The sequence below is a fragment of the Tinamus guttatus genome, unplaced genomic scaffold (assembly GCF_059628265.1).
Source record: "Tinamus guttatus ecotype Peru unplaced genomic scaffold, ASM5962826v1 Tinamus_guttatus_pri_ptg000472l, whole genome shotgun sequence".
NCBI lineage: Eukaryota > Metazoa > Chordata > Aves > Tinamiformes > Tinamidae > Tinamus > Tinamus guttatus.
In genome coordinates this window covers 5,294,359-5,318,336 of record NW_028289006.1, presented here as the reverse complement: position 1 = coordinate 5,318,336, position 23,978 = coordinate 5,294,359, and the positions used below count along the sequence as shown (strand labels likewise).

Below are 23,978 nucleotides of genomic sequence, written 5' to 3'. Positions count from 1 at the left end.
TAGCTGAACTTTGCATATTGAGCAGCATTCGTCACTATTTCAGTGGGTGCCGACCTTGTTCAACCCTATGGCTTTCCTAAAAAGTCACAGAAATGTTTCCTTTGGACTTTACATACTCTTTAGGTGAAGTCATTCTCTCCCCCTGGCTGTTGCAAGGGATGTTTCCTAGGGAAACATCTAGGGAACCCTCAGCTGACGCGGACATCGGAGAGTGCCGACCCTCTCAGCGGCTGGATGGAGCTGGAAGTCCGCTGTCAAGATGTGCTTTGACTTCATCTGTGCATTCTGCCCTAAGCTTACAAAATGTTTAGTTTAATTCAAGTGATCAGATACTCAGGAAAGCATTTAATCATATCCTGAGTCCCTTAAGAACTTGTGTAAGGTTAATATGTGTTCAAATGATTTCCTGGTTTTATGCCATATGTGTTAGACTGCCCTGAAATGACTTCGAGTCTTTCTTGACTTCTCTTTTTGTGGATGCTCCCATGCTGGACAGCCAGGATCCAGCTCCACTCTTGTGGAGCTGTTCACTTCTTGTTTGTCCTTAGGGAGGCTTTGAATATGGGCATCTAAAATGGGTAGTGTGATTTTCCTCTCTACAGAGCTGGTAATTAGAGCCGACTTCATTCCCACCGACACAGGGACACTTTACACAACGGGAGAAATGGAAGTACAAAGCACAAATCTGACAAAGAAAACAACATTTTGCAGATCAGGTGGGGCTCTCTAATTTCCAAGTACAAATAAAGCTGTGGGGCATCTACTGACAGTTTTCAGAAGTGATCTGCACAGCAGGGCAAAAATGCAACATCGGATTGAAGTTTGTCTTACTGCAGATTAGATTGAAAGCATATACTGCGGCGCGGGGTGATAGCTGGTGTTCCAAAGCAAAGCTGGGCCCTTCCAGCCCTCAAAAGGCTTTTGTGGAGATAATCTCCACTTGAAGCTGAGCAGTGTGAACTGCGACCAGACCGAAGCCTGCAATCACCACCTCTCCAAAGCGAGGCCCTGAGAAGACCTCTATAAATTGGCATTTTCCCCTCTTTTACCTGAACACGGTGCACTCTGAGTGCCATTTGGCTGGTGCAGAGCAACGCAGAAAGGCCTGGATGGCTGGGTTGAATTAGCTAGGGAAGGTTGCAGTGTTTACTGCTTCATAAAACCAGCTGTACGAAGAGCAAAATCATCTCTCTCTACAGAGGACCTGGATTATAGGTATATTATATGTATTTTATATATTTTTCTGAGTGAATGGTAAAATCAAACATTAGAGCCATAAGATGGGGCTTGGCATATGACTTTTTTTCTATTTTTATTTCTAGTGATTTGTTTTGAACAGATTTAGATACATCTTTTGTGGCACCAGCTGACTTGGCGCTTGTAGGCTGAGAAGGAAAGGGAAAAGACGGGTGGCTGCTGCAGGGGGAATTCAGTCGAGCGCTGAAACCTCAGTACTTCCTAATTAAAAGAAAGTAGCTGGGATCTTGGGCGGTGTGGAGGACTGCTACTGGTGACTCCATGAACTGGTTTGCTGCGAATTAACTATCAATAATTAAATGGAGGTGAATATAAACACTGCTGAACAAGCAGGTACCAAAGAAGCCCCTCTCCTGGGAGGCCGTGATTTATTTTCGCCTTTACCCAGGTGTCAGTTGTTATAAAATTGCAGGAACCTGATGTTCTTGGTACCTTCACATCTCACTTGTTAGGTGTCAGGGTACATTTATTCTCTGCTAAACAACTTAGCAGCAGACATGGTATTTTCAAAGCAAAAAACCACAGTGTCGGGATTGTGCCAAGTACTCTGTGAGCCTCTCAGGTTGGGAAACCAATGATTCAGGGAACATGAGGGCTGATAAATAATGCTGGTGCACAGCAGTTACCACAGTCAGGAGGTGGAAAAGCATAATTCACTTTTCCACAGAAGTCTCTGAAGGGTAAAGGAGCTGGTGTGACTGAAGCCATAAGGCTTTGCACGCCAGGTAAGATAAATAAAACCGGGTATTTTAATGTCGATGGGAATGCTGAAAGGCAGCTATTAAATGCTTTGCTCTTGGAGCCACCAGACACTCCAGAGCAGAGCTCTAGCTGCCCCCCTCACTTTGCTGGGAAGGCAGCAGGGGCTGCCTGGGATGGGGCTACGGAGGTTCCCAGCCTGGGTCCTGGGGGTTTAATGAGTGCATGGATCAGGTAGCAAACCGCTCTCTGTGTTTTCAGCAGGGTCATTTTTCACTAAATGCATAGTGAAGCACAGAACAGGAGAAAAAAAAAAAAAAAAAAAAAAGAGCCTCCATGTCCTGGAGCTTCTCTGACATCGGCTGAAGTAAGTCTGCTGAAGGAAGCAATAGTGCGAAATGGGGAAGTGGAGAACCAAGCTCTCTGCAAATGAAACCTGCAGCTCGCGAGGTATCACAGGAAGCAGAAGAGCTTCATTCGGACCCTAATGAGTCTAACGAGTTTAATTCTAACTCCCCATTTGCCTGTCTGATCGTTCACTGTTGCTGAACTAATTGCTTTTATCCGCAACAGGGAGCACGGCTCTTGCCCTGGCAGAAGCGGAGAGAGCTGGGAACACCGGGAGACGAGAACCTTTCACCTCTCCTTCCCAAGCCCCCGCCTGTATTTGAGACCCCGTCTGGGTGGCTCGGCGGGAACACAGTTACTGAACGGTGTTTTTGTGACCGCTCGGGCTCCGGGGGCCGCTGTCCAGTGGTGAGAGGTGCCCAGGGAGCCGCAGGGCAAGTGGAGCTGCACTCGGCCCCGCCGCCCCAGCTTGGCCGCCCCTGACACCTGGGGAGCTGCTTTTTATTTCATTTTAGGAAAAAAAAAAAATCTGATGGAGGTTATTTGAAGTCCCTCATTTGAAGCCCATCAGAAATAATTTGAAGTTGCTAAAAGATAAACTAAAAAGGCTGGCAGAATTTACAACAATGGCACCACAGGCCCAAAGTGAACCCAGGCATTTGCAAAAAAATAGACCCTGATCCCGCTCGAAGGTGCAAGTAAAACTGAAGGGAAACCAGGCAGCTCTTAATAAAAAACATATTTTTTAAAATAAAAAAACACACCCACAGCCTGATCTCTTCCAGATAGCTTGAGGCTGACCCTGTCATGTCCTGCAGGCCTGGAGAGGCCCTGCCTTTCACCCGCCTTCGTGCCCGAGCTGATGCCCAGGGCGCCGGGGGGTGCGAGCAGCTCCCTGCCGTCCTGTGGGCTGCCGCCCTCGCAGCCCCGCGCCCGGCCGGCACAGAAAGCTGCTGCTGGGGCAGATACGGCTTCTGCTCTGCCTCTTCTGAGGACGTAAAAAGTTTGAGGATTTTGGCTTTTATACTGTTATATTGGAAATGCAAATTTTGCTTTACTCGGTTTGTGATGGGTCAGCTTACCATCAGCATATACCCTCCCCCTGTAACATCTATAACCTAGGCTTATCTTAGTGACAATATTGTAATTGCTTTTAATACTCATTTGCAGCAAATAGCAAATTATTGAACAGAGAGACTCTTTTTCAGACCGAGTTGCCAGCTTCCCGCTGCAGATACTGTTGAAAACATCAAGACTTCCAGGACCTGTGCAGAGTTTTCCGTGTTACTTGTTTCTCCATAGGCCTGTGAAATGGAAACCAGCAAAAGTCTCAGAAAACTTCCGAAGCAGCTGAGCAGCCCTGTGGACACCCAAACACCCCGGCCCAGCGACCTGCTGTTTTTCCGGGGGGTTCTTGCTCCCGCAGCCAGGGCTGGCCTGCCTGGTGCCCGGGAGGCTCGGCACGGACGGCGGCGCTGCGGAATTCGGGTTAGCCTCGTGGAGTTGCTATGGATGGTTTCCCTCGGGAAAACAAACTATTAATAGGCCTGTGCCCGAACGCTCGGCTGCGCGAGGCCTCATCCGTCACATCTAGGCTGTGCTTTGATGGATCCCTGCGCCAGCGGCTGCGGATCCTTCGGGCTGTGACGGATACGAGACACTCCAGCAGCCACGTGCCCTGAGAATGTTAAAATATCTATCATGGGAAAAAAAGGAGGAGGCCGCTAGAGGAGTGGATAAGAAATTATTCCACTGTTAAAGAAATACTGTTTTCATATCAATATAGCTAGATATTGTGTATATAGAAATATCAATCAATGTAAAACAGAAGTCTCTTCAGCTGTGTTTGCTTAAGTGATGTTAGACATCATAGAGATATTAAAATAGCATCTAAATGCAGTTTGTTACTGCAAATACTGAATTACGTGATACACTTTAAAATGTTGTTTGTAGGGAATTGGTATAAGTAACTGGGGACAAACTCTTCGCGGTGGTGGCCAGCGACAGAACAAGGGGTAATGGGTACAAATTGAAACACAGCAAGTTCCATCTCTATGTGTGGAAAAACTTCCTTCCAGTGAGAGTGACAGAGCCCTGGAACAGGCTGCCCAGAGAGGTTGTGGAGTCTCCTGCTCTGGAGATCTTCAAAACCCACCTGGATGCCACCCTGTGCCACGTGCTCTGGGTGTCCCTGCTGGAGCAGGGGGTTGGACTAAGTGATCTCTAGAGGTCCCTTCTAGCGTCAACCATTCTTTGACTCTGTAATCCTGTAAAAGATAAGCTCCTAAAATGTTAGTTTTCTGCATAGTTGTCTTAACCAGAGCAACTTTCCCATGGCTGTGCTTGCCTGTGAGCGAGCCCTCCTCTCTCTGGAGCTAGAAATGCTTAGGAAACTTGAGGTTTGCTGCAAGCCTCAGCTTGGTGCTCTCGCTGCCTCCCTCCCGGTCCGTCTCAGTGAGCAGCAACACTTGGCCAACGAGCAAGAGCAGCTTCATTAACTGCTCTCAACACCAACCCAGCAGCAAGGCTCATGAGAACATTTACCTGTCATTTACACTCATGTACCACGCTGGTCATCTGCCTGCAGGGCAACCTCCGCCTGCTCCAACCCAGCTCAGCCAGGGCAGTTTTTGGCACCCCAGCTCGATATCCAGGTGCTCAGTGAGCAGTCGGTGCTGGCGGAGACCGCACTTCCTGGAGCGCTGCTGCCTTGACTTCCCAGCTCAGCCTACGAGGGTCTGGACGTGGAACTGCCGACGAGTGAGGAGAGGCCTCCCCGGCAGGGGGCTCGGGCAGCGCATCCTGCCGCACGATGGGGGCCGAGCGCAGCACAGCCGTGTGCTCCCGAGTCTGCGCTCCGGAGCGCAGCGCCCGCGTTACCGCAGCCTTAACCAGGGGAATGCTGCTAACTCGGTGCCCGTGCAGCCCTCGGGGAATATCCTTGAGCTGGCTGCAGCTGCACGTGGCTGAAGATGCCATCTGCCGCAGCGCTCAGCCAGCTGGGCATTTAAAATGTCATTTAGAGCAGAACGCCACAGTGCCCGTGTACCGAAGCGGATGTCGCCGGTGAAGGAGAACGGCCGTGAGCAAACGGGGCTCTTCGTGGAAAGGCCACATCACACAGGTGCCTGCAGAGAGCCCCTGAAGGGCTGCTGCTGCTTCTGCATAAACTCGCTCCATTTCCTGCATATACAACAAAGCAAAATTACAGGGGATCCCAGTAAAGTTCTGCAGCCCCAGATGGCTCTGGTGAGGAGAATTAAAACCCAGCATTTGTGCTTTTCAGAGGCTGCACTGCCAGTATTTCCCAAACTGAACTGCGGGTCTTACCTGGGGCGGGAGGAGAAGCCCGTTCTCCCTTTCTGTGCAGAACTGCACACATGGAGCTGTGTAAAGCTTTGCTTTGCCCTCTGCAGTTCTGCTCCGGCTGACAACAAAAGCATAAATCAATGCTGAAGCCTGTATTTTTGCTTCAGAAGAAGGAAAAATTGTCCTCCAGAGTTGTTCGAGTTAAATAACACAAATAAAAAAGTGTTTTAAATGCCCTTTCTGTGCATGTTACACAGTACGGCTCCAAATTGCTTTTCAGCTGTGCTTTGGGCTTTGGTTGAGTTAATGTAGTTTAAACATCCTTTCTAATTAGATAGGTTAGCAGATGTCTGCAACTGCTACTTTCTACTGAAAACAGTTTCGGGTAGTTTATGTTAAAGAAAGCAAACTAAGTAATGAATTGCCAATAAAAGTATCTGACTTAACTGGGTCCCAAGCGAGGCGAGTGACACGGGGATGGGAGGAGGGTCCTGCAAGCATCTAGCAGGGCAGCACAGGGGGTGGTTCCTGAGAGAGCAAAGCATTTTCCTGAGAGAGTGAAGATGAGGTGATCAAATACAGGAAATTTTGTGGAGATGGCACCTGTGCTAAAAACATTAGCAGTCTGGAGTGAGAGTCAAAGAAATGCAAGATACAGAACAAAACAACAGCCCCAAGTCTCTTTTCTGATAACTTGAAAACTTCACATTTTGAGACTAGGTTATGGTATATCTTGCTTCTCCTCCTAAACACACGTGTATTTTCAAACTTCCACAGCCCTTCTTGAAGGCCACGTCACAGCAAGGCAAGTGGCCGATCCCTCCGCCTCGCAAGAGCACCTTGCAGCGAAACTCCCTGACACAGAAGCTATGGAATTTTAAGCAAGTTTTCCACTGCCAGAATTTAGGAGATTCATCCAAAACCAGTGTAGGGAAGGGCCTGTGCTGGCGCAGAGACAGGGAACAACTTTGGTATCTGTATATGGCTGAACTCTCTTTGAAAGGGTTGGGGTAAGAGGTATCATTTGGTTATTACAAGCCTTAGAAAAAAAAGACAATGATAATGCACAAGAATTTATGAATAAAAAATATAATCCTTGATTGGCTTTATGATTCTAGCTTGTTGTATAAATATTGAAGAGATGCCTTCCTAGAATAGTTTGGGAATGATACATTACTTGCCATGTAGAGAGTATAACAGGATAAGGTGAGAACTGTGTATTTCACTGTGTATTTCCAATTTATATTTATACTCTGTTGAAACTCTGTGAGTGTGAAAAAAACGACTGTCTCAGGAATGATTAACACTAACAAAAACATTTATGAGCTGTTTATGTTACGACAAGAGCCGCTGATGATGTGACAAATGCCAAATAACTTGATGAAGTTAACACCACATATCCTGTCCTCTCCCTCTTACCAATATTTTCTCACTTGGTTCCTCGAGCTGAATAAATAAGTTTTTACTGTTATAGGAGGCTTTTATTTTGATCAAAACCAGTGAAAATACAATTTGTACTGCAAGCCAAGCATTAGGCAAGTTGTATCTTTTTGCTGTTATTTGCTAGGCGTTGTAGGTGGGATCCACTCATGTATCTTCTTGCGAGTAGTGGAGTAAGGTACGTACTGTTCAGGAGTGCCACTCAGGTTGAATTTATGGTTCTCCCAAATAAATTTACGAGCAACTGGTGGATGAGTAGTTGGAGGGTCTTCCGTCATACAGTGAAGCCAGCGATGCCTTAAAGAGGAAAAAGACACATTGTTATTAAAAAAGAAAACAGGAAAGTGTGCAGAAGGGCTTAGGTCACCTCTCCCTGCACCAAAGCTTCCTCCCACCTGCTTCCCTGTTACATTTGCGTGGCCTCAACCAGTCACCTGTCCAGGCAAGCACAGCACATGGCAAACCAGGTTTGGCTTTGCTTTATTTTTTAGCTACCAGAAGACCATACTGTACGGCTGCTTCAGATCAGTTCCAAGGCCCTGGTGAGGGCACTACTTAGGAAACAGAATAATGATGTAAATTCACCTAAAACAATTCATGTAAATGTTTACTGACTCCACAATAGAACGATGAACGCAAATCACCAGGGGGCTAATTACCAAATCATTATGGTGATTAGCCTTGACCTATAAAAAGGAAACACCAACCCCCCTCTGTGCAAACAGCATTAAGGAAACCTGTTTTCTACAGCAATCTACTGAAACGCCACTAAAGGGTTGAACTGAACCGATTCCATCCCATATCTATTCGGGTGCCCCAGACAACCCCCAAGGCTCAACCTCCTCCTTACCCTGCACAGGTCCCAGCACATGGAGCTGCGGCAGGCGCCAGGTTATCCAGGTTATTGCCCACCCCAACAGGCTCCTGAGCCCTTCGGCTGGGGTGGGATTAACGAGGCTTCTGCCAACCAGCTCTGCCAAAGACTGGACCTAAAAAACGAGAAGTCCCCAAGGCCAGCTGTGCTTATAAAGCCTTCAGACTGCACGTGCAGCCCTTAGCGGCCGAGCCTGCACCCTTCAGTGACAGGGCAATGCCAAACACAGCAAAGGCAGCAAGGAGCAGGGCCCCGCAGCATGCGTGTTCCAGACCTGGGAGCTCTGCAGCAGACGAGTATCTGTTCAGTCAAATAGCTTCTAAACATTCATTTAGAAAGAAAGCAAGCACATTTCTGGAGAGAAAACTTCACTTGGGAAGTATGTCAGCCATATGTTTATCTTCTATATGGAAAAAAAAAAAAAAACCCCAAACGACCTCAAACCAAACCCACACATGGTACGACTAAGGACTGCCAGGAAACTGAATTGAATACAAAACTGGATGAAATCATAAGATCTTTAAAAAACAAGGTGTAAAAGCCCCTTTAAAGGTAGGAAATGGCCTCCTATGGGAAAAATCATCCACTCATGGGTTTGAAAGTTATACACACACTTTCCGATGAAAGGCCCTAATGCAACAAGGACAGGAGAACCCTCCTCTTCCCCCTCCCAGTTCCCTTTGGAAATCCTGCAGATTTCACACCGCTTCTCTTAAAAAAGGCCATTTTTTGGATAGGTACTTCTGGAAGAAGGCAGCCCCTTAGCACTAACCATGCTGTGGTCCAAGGATACAGGTTCGGGTCCTGCTGGTTTTTAAACCTGGCACTACAAGCCCCTGAAGACAGGGGGGAGAAGCCTGAAGACGGGGGCCGACAGCCCCCGGAGCCGGGGCAGGATGCAGGCCAAAGCGCCACGGAAATAGCAGGCATCACCTCAGGACAGCTCATAGGCGCTGAAGCCCTCGAACCCCTGGAATAACTCACACCCAGGTTACTCACTCGTTTAACCCAGTCTGAAGACACGCAGAAAAGGCAACACATTTATTCTATAGCTGATTTCATTATTTTGGAGCTTTTCTAAGGCTGGCTCCGTTAACTCTTTTAAAATGCAATTTTTTAGAGTAATTAAAGCGTTATGAAATTGGCTTTCGGATTTTCCGAACGTCTAAAACAGCAACATAAAATTGGGTTCAATTTAAACAGATAAGCAAAAAATCCTTAAATCCCACTTTCACGCTGGAAAGTAGGGAAAAATACACATTTTCCATGAGCGTGAGCACCATAATCAGAGCGAGGTCCTGAAATACTTCCAGAGGAAGCTTCAAAATTCGTCTGGACCCTGGTGGCTATTAAGGACACAGGGATCAAAGAGCTTCGAGGGGACTGAGCCTAATCATGACAGGCTTGCTTTAAAAGCCCAATGCGAAGCTTAGAAAAGCACTTTGGCTTGTGGACAGGCTGTTGCCTCAAACACAAACCCTCGCTCTGCACTTGAGCAGAACCTGCAAAACCTGAAAACTTGTATTTCGGGTAGCCTTTCCCCTTGAGGAACTCCCTCCGAGACCCTTTGGAAGCCCTGCTGCCGGCTCTAGCCCGTGCTCGCGGGGGCTTTTCATGCACCAGACTGGACAGTAGGAAAAAGGAGATCTGACATCTTGCAGATGGCCACATTTCCATGCAAGCTCTGCCTGTAACGCCACACAGGAAAAACAGGATGCAGAAGCAATCGATGACTTTAAGCCTAAAAAAAGCACCAGATAGCTTATATAAACTTATATATATAAACTACTGTTTTAAGGCAGCAGAAGCCCTAAAGAGGTTGGCACAGTTCCCTGCACCTTAAAAGGTGGACAGAGGGACAAGTATGTTTTTATTCTTGTACATAGAGAGGTTAATTTTGGCTTTCCAAGAAAGCTACTAAAAGATATTACACAGTGATGAAGCAGCATCCCACCTAACTGAAACCACTACAGCAGAGTTCAGAAATCTAGTTACTGAAAACACAAATTTATTGTTAGGTTAGCAAGAAGAAATAGAAATGTTACTGTCCCCCCAAGCCCACTAACAAAACGCATGAACACTATTAAGCTGAAGTTATATTTGACATATTTCATTCTGTGAAATGGATCCTCCTAGGATGTTAGATCCACTCAAGAAGGAAATAAACACCGAGGTGCCAGAGAGCCATTACACACAGCAGGCAGGAAGCCACCAAAACAAAGCGGCCCTGGCTGGTCTAAAAGCAGACGGCAGGGGGGTGAGGAGGGGAGGGACGAGAGAAAAAAAACCTGAGGAAGGGGGCACTGCCCCAGGAAGGGGATAAACTGGACTATTAATAAGTGCAAATTCAAGCTAGACAAAACAGTTTTCACAGTAAAAAAAATACGGAAAGAGTTTTGCTACTCTGACTAGCACTTACAAGCAGTCTCTGGATTCCTAAGGAGTTACACGCGAGAGGACTTCTTTTCATCTTAATGCTAGCATTTTCTTCCCTGAAGCTTTCAATAACTTTTCTACAGAGGCAAAAGCACAAAGTCCTAAAACCTGAAAGCCATTTAATCTTGCCATCTACACACTTGGTTTTTGACTACTTCTGAGTAAAAAGAAGAAAAATTTGCATCTGTAAATAATTTTGTGACTATGCACGAAGCAGCATATGTGGACTGTATAAATAGCATAACTTGAGGTTTCTGGAGATGATTTGCTAACTGTAATATTTTTTGGCCCACTAGACTGTATCTCAGTATGGACATACAAACTCCACAGTACTGAAGTGACACCTACTTGCGTTAGATCCAGTGTGGCCAACAATCAGAAACTTGGAGAAAACCTAGCTGTGGCATTACTTACAATGAAACAAAAAAGGAGGAAGAAGAAAGTGTTTTTCCTACAGAACTCTTAGTGATTCTCTATTCCTCCAATGAAACAGCATATCTATACATACTCACCCAAACACGATGAACTCCTTGTCCTGACTTCCCATGAATTACAGGGGAAAGACAACACCTTAAGGAATAAGCATTTTTACAACTGACAGGACGACAGTTGTTAAAATACTACAAACCACATAAATCTCTTCATCGACAGAAGTAAACTCACACAAATTTCAGTGCAACCTGTGTGGTTGCAAAACCCCACATAACAGCCACAGTAACTTCACCAGGGGATTAATATTTTTCAGTCAAAAGCCTGTGGCACAATAAAAGTCCAAGACACTATAATATAGGTGGGCTTCTAAGGCCCTGGTGAACCAACTGGTCTTGAAAATCATAAAGACTTTCTTTTTCTCCTAGGGCAATTATTCCCACAATGATAGGAAAAGAAGCTTTTTCTTACCTCACTGTCATGTAAACTAAACAACCTGAAAAGCCAAATTGATCCTCAGGAAGAACCTCCTTAGCCAGGTGGATAACAACCCATCAGCATCCCCGAAGAAAAATAGAAAAACTAACAGCACTTCAAAATAAGGATAATCTCGAGAATAGGCATAGTCAAAGGATAAAAACTAGAACCACACAACAGCTATAACATGGATAATAAGGAACAGCCCACGCTGGCAATAGCACTCTACCTTGAGAGACTTGGGATTTTAACATTACTTCTAGGAAACAACGACATAAAACTCTTGCTGAGGATGAAAGAGAGAGAGTTAACTGCACTAGGTGTGATTTTAAGATAGAGTTTGAAATAAAACTGAATACCTAGACAGCCTACCCACACGTTTCTCAAATGTTCAGACAACGAGCAGCACAATTTGCGAGTTTATAACCTCAGCTCAGACTCCCTATCCCTGGAGGAAACAAAAATCAGGTAGACTGAGTATTGTTTGAACCCTAAGAACCAATGAGTTCATAGCACCTTTTATAGCTTTGTGCCCAACAGGATATTTATCCTGCTCAGGACTCTGGTTGAGAATACTCCTGCTTGCTGATGAACAAAGCTCCATAAATACACTGTTGTTTGGTGTGTGTTTTTTTTCTGGATCATTTAGTAAGACAGAAAAATATGCCTGGTAACAGCTGTGAGGCCAGAGATCTGAAACTCAAGTTTGCTTAGAACTATTACTGATGAACATGAAGAAAAAATAAAACGCTGAGAAAAAAACACAGCCATGCAGCAGTACAGACAGCACATCCTTGCCCCGGCTGTTCATCCTCCTGCAGAAAACCAATGCATCTCCATTAAAACAACCAGGCTGCTAACGGCTGTTGTTTAGAATTACTCTGTTATGCCAGGAGCTAACTTAATGTTCTTGTCCGGCATGGGTAACAGTTACTTTGCAAATCATTTTTCTAACATCTCCTGCTTTCTGCTCTTCTAAGCTTTGCCAAACCATTAAAAACGGACTCATAGCTAACAAGGAAGACTGGATGGGGAATAATGGGAGTGTTTTGACCTGTTCAGTCCACAGAAAAGCTGGCAAAATGCTCTTCTCACACCCCGAAGCAGCAAGTGCTGCTGGCAGGACAGCAGGCAATACAGCACCATGAATGCAGCTTCTTACTGCCTAATCTTGCAGATGCCTCGTCCCATGATACCTGTATCCATAAACCCACAGGAACTAGTTCAATGAAATTCCTCCAGTTTAATTCATTAAAATATGCCGCTAACTGATCTTCAGAAAGCTTTCAGGTATATAATACAGTAAAGATACAAATGGAATTAACATTTACAATGGTGAGCAATGGAGGACTGTCTTCCTACACCTGGTATTCACAGGTGTCCCACAGGGTCCCCTTCCAAGTCCTGCATCTACCCCATGCAAAATGGGAGGAACTAAAACTACCATCATGCCCAATTCAGCCTTTCTTTGGACATGACTACAGACAACAGATGTTGAACTTCTGTCTGTAAGTAGCACTAGTTTCAATCATCTGTTCAGTGATAAGACCAAAAAAAAAAAAAAAAGAAATAAAGAACAAAGCGGTAGGCACATTCCTACCACTGCACTGGGCAGAGAAAATCGAGTAGCAAAAATTAAAAAGTGCTTGAAGAAAAAACTCACATTTTTTCCGTCAGTAAGTGCTATTAGGAAGCCAGTAGCAAGGGGAAATTGCTGAAGAAAAAATACAGAAGGCAGTTTCCAGAGAGAACCACTCTCATAACTGCTAACCTACGATGACATGACTTTGCTCCGCTCCTGCCACAGCTACCTACTTCCCCCTCCATAAAACCTATTGCAGACATCTGCATCACCGTAAAAAAAAAAAAAACAAAAAAAACTTGTCTTCCAACAAAGAGCTAACTCCAATTCTTCTTGCACAGAACAATCCAGGTGACAGGGATGACGATGGACACTCCTGCTGGACACGGACACACAGCAAGATGGGGAGTAGCCCAGGGTGGTGGCACAGCTGGGGTGCTACTCTAAAGAAATTAATGTTAAAGTAATTCCCAGGAGAAGCATTTCCTGCTGGAAGAACACCCAGGCCTCATGCTGCATTTGTCATTCCCACGGTCGGTCTGTCAATACTTTACAGATCACTGCTGCCTGCACCTGAAGCAGAGCAAGCTCTGTCCCTCCTGCAATCAATGGCTGTGCCCCAGGCTGCCCCACCACCAAAAGGAGACCCGAGGTCCCCAGCCAAGCCACTGCCACAAGCACAAGGGACACTCATGTGCACCTGAATCCCAGCTAAGAACAAACTACATCTGCAGCAAGTGCCGGGTTCTGACAAGAAAACACAACATTTTACAGACAGCGTAATTACAAGCTGCATCAATTCTACTACTTTATTCAGCCATTCTCAAAGTAACCAGGATTTGAATCTTACAAAAATACTTTTTGACTAAGTTCAGGATTGAAACAGCTTTAAATACGCAAATTGTACTTGCATATTTTGCATTTGTAAAATGAATTTGTAAAATGTATACAAAATTTGCATTTGTATTGCAAATCCCATCCAATAGCTTCCACTACTGGAAAGGATTTGGCAGCTTTATTTTGAAAGCAAAACTACCCTAAACACTGCATATCCCAATCTTCATGCATTCCTAAATCCCATTAAGAAGTAACAGGCCCAACAGAAGCCTTACCTTAGGTGTTCTGTGGTATGTTAAATGGTATGGTCAAAATTTTAAATACTGCATATGCACATATGTCCAAGTTAAATTTATATATATATATATATATATAAAACTATCAAATTTCCATCTACTGCATTTGCTTTGTCAGATTAATCTGTCAGATTAAAGAGAATCAGTGAATTTAAACTCTGCATTGAGAGAAGGAAAAAAAAGGCTGTGCAGTACAGATATTCAAAACTAATTTCCCTGACCTCAGCAAGTTGTTAGCTACAGCAGTTAACATATAGGGTGCAATTACTCACAACCATGAACACAAGGCATGAAAGTAGCTTTTTCACTCCAGCCTTCCCTAATCTACATCATTTAAACCCAACTATTCCTTGCAGGTGTGTACACACACAACTTCAACAATTCAGTTGCATAAAGAGTACCTCACACCTGCACTGTTTTCTTTGCTTTGAAGGAATATAAAATAAAGCAGAAATGTAGGGGGTCATGGTACATGGCACAATGTAACCCATCTGTCTTGTGATCCATCCATCCACCACTGAGCCAGTGGCTGTTTCAGCCATAATTCCTAAACACTGATCATTCCCTTTCCCAGATGGCTATTAGGAACTGGGCTTTAGTGGGATAACAAGATGCACGAGCAGACACCCTGTATTCTCTTGGTACAGCAGAGCCCTCTTGGGCACACAGATCTGGCACCAGGATTGAAGGTTTTATCTCATCTTTCTCCCAGCACTCATTAATCAATGTATGGTTTAATCAACCAAGAACTTAATCTGTAGAAACCTTCCCTGGAATGGTACCGTCCTTCCACAAACTTGAATAAATATCCAAAACACCTTTCTAAATAAAAATGAAAGGAACTAGTCCAAAATCTTCTTGCCATACTGCCGCATCCAAAAAAAAAAAAAAACTTATTGCCATAAAATCATATTTTTACCATCTGCTCTGTAACGAAGACAACATACAGACGTTACACAGTTAGTACAGGTCATGCTCCTAAGTTCAAGAGCTTACCATTCAGGGGGCACCATACTTCCATCCACTTCCCAAAATGTATTTTTGCCATTCATCTCATGAGTATATACGACCCATCGATGCCGACCTTCATTAGACAAATAGAAAATATTGATTTGCTTAAGAAAATAAAGAATATTCATAAAATAGAAAACAATTCATGAAAACACAAGGAAAACTATTTTGACTAAAAGGGTCTACTATTATAGGCACACATTTCAAATTCAGTAAAGCCATGACTGCTAAATAGATGAAGCTTTTATTTTTCTGATTTTCTGCCTTACCTACTATTTTCATAGGGCTGAATCTACAAAGTTCTCACAAGGGAGCAAATAGCAGCTAACAGTATAAGTAACTGCAAACAAGAACTTAGGAAACTCTTTACTTTTCATTCGGAGATACCTTCATTTCTGCTCCCGCCTCCTTTCTCCAAGGGGACACTGCCATTTGTAACAAAAGACTAACCCAAACATCTGCTCTTGGCACTTCCGCATATCAAACTATGAAATGATGTTCACCTGTAACCCTTTTTTCTCCAGTTACCCCACAAGTTCACTTACAGCAGGCAGAACATGAGCTAAACCAGCCGGTTGTTCCGTTATGCTGCACTGTTTTTGATGCTAGCTTTCAGAACACCCCACAGAACTTATTTGCAAACCCTTCTCTTAAGCTAAGGCAGTAAGTTTGAACTACTTATTGCTTCCCTGCACCTGAAGGAATAGTACATAGTCCAGATGTGAGGCACTTCTGGAGGCCATTCTCTTCCTTCCGTGACTTGTTAAAGCTCTTAGGTCAAAGACTAAATTGAGCTCTCAACCATACCATATAGACATACCTACATGGAAGGCATCTGACTGGCTTAGATTTATCCCACATTTATTATGTCAGACTGAACCTGCTGGCCAGTGAACTGAAAGAAGCAGTGGAGAGAGGGGGGATAGTGAAGCATTTCTTTCAGTCCCCTAACACCTGAACAAATCATGTGCAAGGAAGTCGAGTGGGCAATAAATTCCACTTCTCTAGCAGAAACTATTTAGTCTAGACAACGTTGGACAGCAAGTCAAGAAGTGTTCACACGTACCAAAGAAGTTTCTTTTGTCTTCATAGTATTTATTTCCGTATTTGTCGACTCCTATCAGCGTACCAGTCTTCAAATCATTGACCCTGTGAATTCCCAAGAAAACAGTTTCAACTGACATCGTCTTCTTAGAATGAAGCTGCCGTAAAGGTTTTGTTGAAGTTGGTAAAAGTCAAAATTAGAACTCTTAAACACACGGACATAAAGTAAACACACGGATATAAAGCAAACACAAGCTTTTGGACATCAAAACGTATTGCCAATATATTGCCATATGTTTCCATGGCTCATGTCTTTAGAAATCTTTGAATCCAAAAAAGTGATCAAATTCTACAATAATGATTTTGGTTTTATTATTTTCAAGCCTAGCTGTTAAGATTGAAAAACACAGTATTAGGTCCACATAAGCAAAGGTAGACTTCAAGTATACTGAGAAAATAACTTGGACACTTGATTTAAAAATTATGATGCAGAATCAGTGTTCAAAAGATTAGGCTGATTGCAGGACTCTGCCTTCCAAAACAATAGCAACCAAATGAATTCATCTTTTTGAGATAAAACACCACTGTTTCCCATAAAGCTCAAGAACACCTGCTGTAACTAACATCAGATAGTGTTCCCACAAGTGCTAAAATTAAAACATTTGCTCTTAATGACATTGCAAGAATTTTGACAGAGTCAACAACTTAGAAAAGAGTCAAATAAATATTTCTGAGATTACCAAATCACCTAATTAGCAAATGTCCAGGGACCAAAAAGCAATGCCTTTTTTTTTTTTCTTCCCTCCTACCAGGGTATCTCAAGGATAAATCCTGTCCTGACAGCCAAAACCAGCAAAGGTATTTAGAGGCTAAGTCAGGCTAAGTCATTCAAGACTGAGACGCTCACTTCTAGCTTCAGGAAAAAAAAAAAAATACTCAGACATTTCACTGCCAACCTTGTTTCCATCCTCCTCTACCTTTCTTGTGAAGGTTGTTATTTACCATTTCAGGTCCTGAATCAAACACGACAGGTATTGTATTTGCCACCTTCGGAGGCAAAGAGGATGTTTCCTAACCAATTTCACTGAGTTTCAAGGAAGGAGAACATCTGCAGGCAAACGAGTCTGTTAATAATTTTACTTCTACTGTATAAAAAACTGTTCATGTATCTTCTGTAGGAAGCACATAGAGAAAAACAGGGAAACAGACAAAAAACAGTCCTTGCAGCAAAAAATTCTCCTGGCTAGGAGATAACAGAAGAAGCAGCTATCAGTTACTTCTAGAAAAATATCTCACATACACTGACAGATGCAAGAAAGATGCATTTTGATCACTCTTCCTTTAACTGTTGAGTCTATTTACCTTTCAGGCTTGAAAGGAAAAGGGGAGCCAGCAATTATATTGTAGCTAGCATGGTTTTTGTAGCTGGTATGGCTATGGTATGAGGGTTGGATCACCCACCTAGCACACTAACTTGTCTCAAAGAAGCAGAATAGCGTTGCCTCCAATCCCACCTACACCCCTGGTCTTCTGAGAAGGGGCTCAATACAACCTGCGGTCTCAGGTTTGCTAAAATTCTGAGAGGAAGGCCCACCTGGGCCACAGTCTGCTCTGGAGCCAGACAAAGCAAAAAGCTGCTCTTCACCATGCGTAGTAGCAATGCAGCAACAAAGCTGGTAACTCCCAAATGTCTCACTGACTTCAGGAAAGCAGGCGATACTGCACCACGAAATAAATGAGACAACGACAGCAAAACAGCATAAGAACTGCGGAGGATACGCTGCCTGCGAGGAAGGAGACAGCATGCTCGGGAAGGGGGAAACACTGAGGTGACTGCAGGTTACCAGTGCCGTTCCTCAAACAACACTCATGGCACCAGCCTTATTTAGCCTTTTACAGGGTTCCTGAGCAAAATGGAAACAAAGCAGAAAACACCCAAAGGCACAGGAATCTGGCAGATGGTGATATTAAAAGACCGAAGAAGGACATAGTGTTATATGGGAAGTGCTGCATGTTCTTGAGAGATGGAGTAATCCAACAGGGATGAAACTCAATGGTACCAAGCACAAGGTCTCGGGCACCTTGTTACAGATGGGAAATGCCATGTTTGTAATTACACGGAAAACACCCAGACATCACAAGGCAGTGATAAGTTGTCAATTAAATGACATGGGAGGGGTAGGCAAGGGAGGACTAGCTGATATTAGGATACCAAAAAATGAGACGTACTCAGTGAATAGCACAAGTATGAAAGATACTGCTGAGCCTGATGAATTTAACATGATAAAAATATATACGTTTTCGGGAGCGGAGCGCACAAACACGACCGGGAAAGGCGAAGCTGCCTGGCGGGACACCAGGTAAACCTCCCCCGCGGCCGCCAAGGTGACCCCGCGGGGCGGCAGCGGGCCCCGCCGTTGCCGCCTCCCGTCGCTCTGCCCCGCGGCGGCTGCGGCCTCTCGGCGCGGAGCGGCGCGTTACCTCAGCAGCTGCAGGACGGCGCCGCGGACGCCGCCGTGGCCGCCGAGGTGCTTGAGCGCCCGCTTCACCAGCTGCACGTACTCCGCCATGTTGCGGCGGCGCCGCCCGCCCCTTCCGCCTTCCGCCGTCGCCGCCACCTCCCTGTGGCAGCAAAAACACCCGCCCGGGGCTCCGTTTCCCCCGCGTTTCAGGCGTTCGCGCGGGGGCTGCGGTGGCTGCTGGTGGCGTTTGCCCGGCCTCTGGTGGCCTTCAGGAGCCCCCGCGAGGCGGGGGCGTGCGGGCGAGCGCCCCAAAGCGCCGCTGCGGGGCCGCGGAGGAGCGGGGACACACGGCGACCTTCACCCTGGTGGAGGCGGCGGGTGGGAGAGCGCCCGAGCCCCGGTTCTGGTTCCTCCGGGGAGGGCAAAAAGTTAGCAAAAGGGCTAAAGCCCAAAGCAGGAAAAATTGCAAGGCAGTAGACGCAGATTTTAAGAGGTCTATTAACCTGCTGGATCATAGGCCAAGTGTGATGGACTCCATGCCATTAGAAATACAGATATTAAAATTGGATGATTTTCCTATAAAACCAGCGTTGATAAGGAATTTGAAGCACCGGTGGCCAACATGGGGTTGGACTGAGCCACTGCAGAGACCCCTTTTGGCTCCAGCCCCCTCTTCCCTTGCCTCAAATCTCAACACTTTGGTTAGTTGCTTTATTTTTTCTAATAACTCTAATTTCTAAGAGCATAATAAGTAGGAACTTACTTTTTTCAAAGCTATATCTGCTTCTTGAATATCTGAAAGTGTGGCGTGATGACTTTGATCGCACAGAGAAGTGTCACGGAATCCTGCAAGTTTTAGTTTTTATTTAAATAACTATTCAGGGATAATGTTACTTTAAAACACATAAATTCATATATTGTCAGAAAATGCAAAAGATAGTTGAGCTACAGGGTGATTCCATGACTTATGTTTTACCTTAGAAGAAATGTTTTTGCGATGTTTATCTATCCCCCCTGCTACTTCTTTCTATTCTTAGCAAAGTCTCACGCATTTATACTGTGAGGATTCACAAACGCAGAGTTAAACTAAGAGGCAAGTTGAACACATTAAAGACTAACAAGACCAAATTATAAAGACTTCAAAAATTTGATCACTTCCTGCCTCCTGCTGAAATGTTAAAATTCAGAAGCAAGATTCAATACACAGTTCTGCATACTCCACCATCCCCTACTTCCAGGCCGGTCTCTGACCCTAGTCTCTCTTCCTCTAGCCAAAACAAGGCAATCTCTAATGCTTTCACCATTAGCTTTTTAGCCAGTCCTGTAATGCACATTATTTCCCAGAAGCACAGTGAAAGATGTTTTGTTACTTGGGCTCAGCTACTCTAGAAGATTAAAAGGCTGATTCATGAACTGAAATTGAAGTGTAATGTGACTAAAGAACTTGTAAATATGCATTTTGTGACTTTGAAAACTCATTCTGATATGCATATGCAAAAGAGACAATAGTAAAACACTTAAAAACTCCAAAATAACAACTTTGCTGCAATTGCTAGAAAATAGGCATCACTACTTGAGAACTGTTCAGGTTACGCCACAAGCAGTAACTCTGCCTTCATCTTTCACTTCATCCCAGTGGTTACAGCGTGAAAGAAATACACATTTTATAGTAATTCCTTAGCTATTCTCTCCTAAGCAAAAGGCAGAGCCACTCGGTACGCCCCTGAATAAGCTGCTACGGAGCTCAGACACATCGCTAGGATCAGAGCATCCTCCGTGCCAGCAACAAACAGCTTCTTAGCAGCAACTCCTGCATTGGGCTGCAGGTTTGCGAAGCACTTGAAAATCTGCAGGACCCACACCAGAGACTGCTCACAAGTCTCTTGCCAACCAACTTGCTCATCAGGAAGCCAGTAGACAGCTTCCAAGCATGGCACTTTGTCTCTCCGGGTGTGCAGGGAACAGTCCTGTGGAGTCAGATGGGCTGTATTAATTCAGAAGAACCCGTAGTGGAGCAGCTCAGTCCAGTTTCTCCACAACCACAGATAACTCCACCACACGAGGTTGGTTAAAGGGGTCCCCAGAACATCGCTTCTGAGCTGTCCTCTTTTTTCCCAGCACACCAAAAAAGCCACAAAAGTACTGTTCTCTCCTTATCAATGCCTCCACTCACCTTCCCCTAATCCATGCCCAATTGGCTTGCAAATTATTTGAGCAAGCATAACTACAAGATCTAGTTACTAAAACATAACCAGGAAATCCATCAAGTCAGTCAGTATCAACAGGCACAAAACCCTCCCCATGTGCAGACATTAGGGTACTCAAAAGCAGTCATGCTCCAGCAGCCCAAATGACTCTCAATTCCAACACTGGTGATCAGAGGACACATTCAGTTCCTACACTCAAGTGGAAAAGCACAACCCTCACTTCAGAAAAACATTAATATAGCATAAAATTGTACTGTGCATTAGGGTACAGATTGGAGCAACTGTTGGGTTTACACCTGAGAGCTCAGAGGCTACAGGAGATGGAGGCTAGAAGGCTCTATCAAGGCCTGTATCAACACAGGACTTTGCACACACGTGTGAAAAAAACTGAAGGCCGATAGAAGAATGACATACAACGAAATACAAGTGTTCTTTGGGGTTATTTCACAGGGAGGCCTGAGCAAGAAACAGAGAACTGGCTGTTAGGAATGTTTCTGGAATAGAGAGAGAAAAGTGGATGCTGTGGGTAGATGAGGTTTCTGTACAACTTTTTACTACTTGCCAGAAGAGCAATACCATTTGCTTCAAGATAAATACATTTCCAAATTCAAACATGGTAGTTCACTTCTCATTTCGGATTCCGTGTTAGGTTTAAAAAAAAAAAACATACTTTTAAAAATTATAATTGAAAAAAGAATCAGAGATTCTGGAACTCATTGAATTTTGTGATGAGACTCACAATAACTAACATGGATAAATTCATAGTTGTCCAGTAATGTTTAAAACAGAGATGATTATAATTAAACCTGAGCAAATGAACTCTGTATTCTTTCAAAAGAAAAAGTGTCCAACCATACTATAATTTCTCAACTTAAAACTGATCCCTAATGAATTCAGTAACAGCAGATTACTGCATTATAGAAAGAGCTGTGATCAGACTTCCATGTCGTACATTTCTAGATAGCTTTTGAAAAGTCAAAAATCCTGGTAAATTATATTTTATAATAAACTATTAAATTTTAAAATATGCAAATTCATAGGCCAGAAAAGAAACAGGACAGGACAGGACAGGACCTTTATCCACCCAGGGTTTTCCTTTCGTCATCTTTTGCAGCAGTCTTCCCAGCCGCCTCCGCGCACCTTATCGCTCAGCCTAGGCAGGCAAACATCTTCTTTCTCAGGATCTGGATTCTATTTCGCACAATAGTTTTATGACTCTACAGATCATACAAATTTCCAGCTTTAAACCATACCTCGTGTCAGCATCAATATACGAAGGATACAACATATAATACAGACGAACATAGCAAATAGAAGTAATAGCCCTAATAACGGTTTCTGTCCTCACTTAAAGCATTACAATTCTCCAACCCCCACTTTAAAAGACAGATCAAATCCCCCTGCACCTCCCCACTGGCTGTTGTCAAGCCCTCAGCAACATCAGTCTGACCCTATGTGCCAGGATGCACTGGGTATAGAGAGGACAGTGCGGAGAGAGCGGTGTCAGGGAAGGAGAAACTCCTAACTCTGAGGCCTGCGCTATCTCCTCGGGAGCCGGTCTGCAGCTCTCTCTGATCTGCCAGCTTGAGGGGATGTTTGGGTCCAGTATCGCACCACTAGGTATCACCTCATGAGTAGTTATCCATACTTTGCTGCTTTGATGTGCTTTCACCTGAATAAATGCTCGATGTAGTCACCTCCTTCTGCATGATTATTGCCAAATCCCGAGCCCATCCGGAACACCCGAGCATTAGAATATATTTTAAAAGATATCGAGACTTGATTTAAAAGCTGTCAGTGATAGAGAATCCATCATAACTAAGGAGGTAAGTTGTTGCCCTGACGTCTCTACAAAGAGGTCTTTGTTAATAACAAAACAAAAGGTAGAAGTGGCAAAATACTGCAAGTGTCACAAATCCCAGAGTCTAAATTTAATTGACAACACCAGATTGTGCAATAAAAGTGTCCACAAACTCTTTGTGATCATATACACTTTTACCTCTGTAAGTCAGTTCATATAAAACACTAGCAAACCAATAGGTTATCACAGTTGTCTTCTGTAATAGAAACTTACAATTTATTTTTAAAAATACAACCAAAATAGAATTTACAATTTTAGTCAAGTTTCAAGACATTTACAGCGACTTTTATACAACAACAAGACAATTACAGTGGAACTGCTTACATTAAAACTGATGTACTAGCAAACTAGAAGCCAAACAAAACGAGCAGAGCAATGACTAACTGACGCCGCAGATCACACACACGAGATATGCACTGACAGGGCAAATCTGTGAGTTCAGATAGTACCGCAATGAAACTACTCCTGGTAAAAAAAACTTTATAAACTTATAAATACAGCGGTTATACAGTCTACCAGTATGAAACAAGCAACCTGGTCACATGTATATATTTACAACATACATTTTTAAGAAAAATGTTTTAAACTAGTGAGTTCATTATGTATAACATTACTCTCATCTTTAATGATGGGATTCTAAAACATACAAATTTACTAATTTTTCCATTCATGCAGTTTATACTAAAAATCACTTTTCTTGGTCTCCAGATGGAAAATTTTAAAGCTGTGGAAAATAATCTTGTCTTTTCATTGGTAAGGAGACTTCTGTTTATTGGCTAGTAAATGCCACAGTGTGGTTAAGTCCTGATTGGGTGTGAGAACTGTAAGACTGACAAAGATCAGAAAGCTGAAAAATAAATTAAAGGTTAAAAAAAAAGTCACAAAGTTATTAAATTATTTTAACATCCATGGTGGAATGAAATTCAAAATGCGCATTTTTGTTGGTAGATCACCAATGTTGCTAAACAACATGAAAAAGAGTAGGAATAGCCAAAATTTCATTCAGTAGCAAAGAACATTTATTGATAAGAAAGATAAAGTAAATCACAGAGCTGGTCATGTGAGATCATGTCATCAGAACAAATGGCTGTTAAAAACATCAAGGGCCTGAGTTGAAGGTAATCTAACAAGGTCATTTAACTGAGCAGCAGCTACCTTATAAAAGCCAGAAATGGAAACATGGATACTCATCCCCGTATTAATTTACCTGCTTTCAAGTTCCCATTCCTGAGAAAACCCACTTTGTGCCTCTTTTCTTATCAAAAAGATGGAATTTATAGTTTAAAAACTCAGAATGATTGATGAAAAATCTTGATGAGCAAAGTGAAGAAGGCAGAAGCAACAAGCTGCACTACGGGACCATGATGAAGACAAGACAGATTACTTGCCAGGCAGCATAGGGTACTCCG

At 43.8% G+C, this 23,978-nt stretch overlaps 1 protein-coding gene across 1 annotated transcript; it reads right to left on the bottom strand.

The window, feature by feature from the left end:
- Positions 1-7,072: 7,072 nt before the first annotated feature.
- On the bottom strand, positions 7,073-18,633 carry NDUFA12 (NADH:ubiquinone oxidoreductase subunit A12). The gene is made up of 4 exons (XM_088532985.1): positions 18,521-18,633; positions 16,062-16,144; positions 14,981-15,068; positions 7,073-7,350 (listed from the first exon to the last, which is right to left on the bottom strand). Exons 1-4 carry the CDS (start codon positions 18,607-18,609, stop codon positions 7,170-7,172), a joined length of 441 nt encoding a protein of 146 aa, XP_088389111.1. The 5' UTR covers positions 18,610-18,633; the 3' UTR covers positions 7,073-7,169.
- Positions 18,634-23,978: the final 5,345 nt, after the last annotated feature.

Coding starts and splice junctions, on each gene's coding strand:
- NDUFA12 (XM_088532985.1), bottom strand. CDS start 18,609: ATGGCGGAGTACGTGCAGCTGGTGAAGCGGGCGCTCAAGCACCTCGGC. Junction 16,145..18,520: donor GCCGTCCTGCAGCTGCTGAG/GTAACGCGCCGC, acceptor GGGAATTCACAG/GGTCAATGATTTGAAGACTG. Junction 15,069..16,061: donor AGACAAAAGAAACTTCTTTG/GTACGTGTGAAC, acceptor TGTCTAATGAAG/GTCGGCATCGATGGGTCGTA.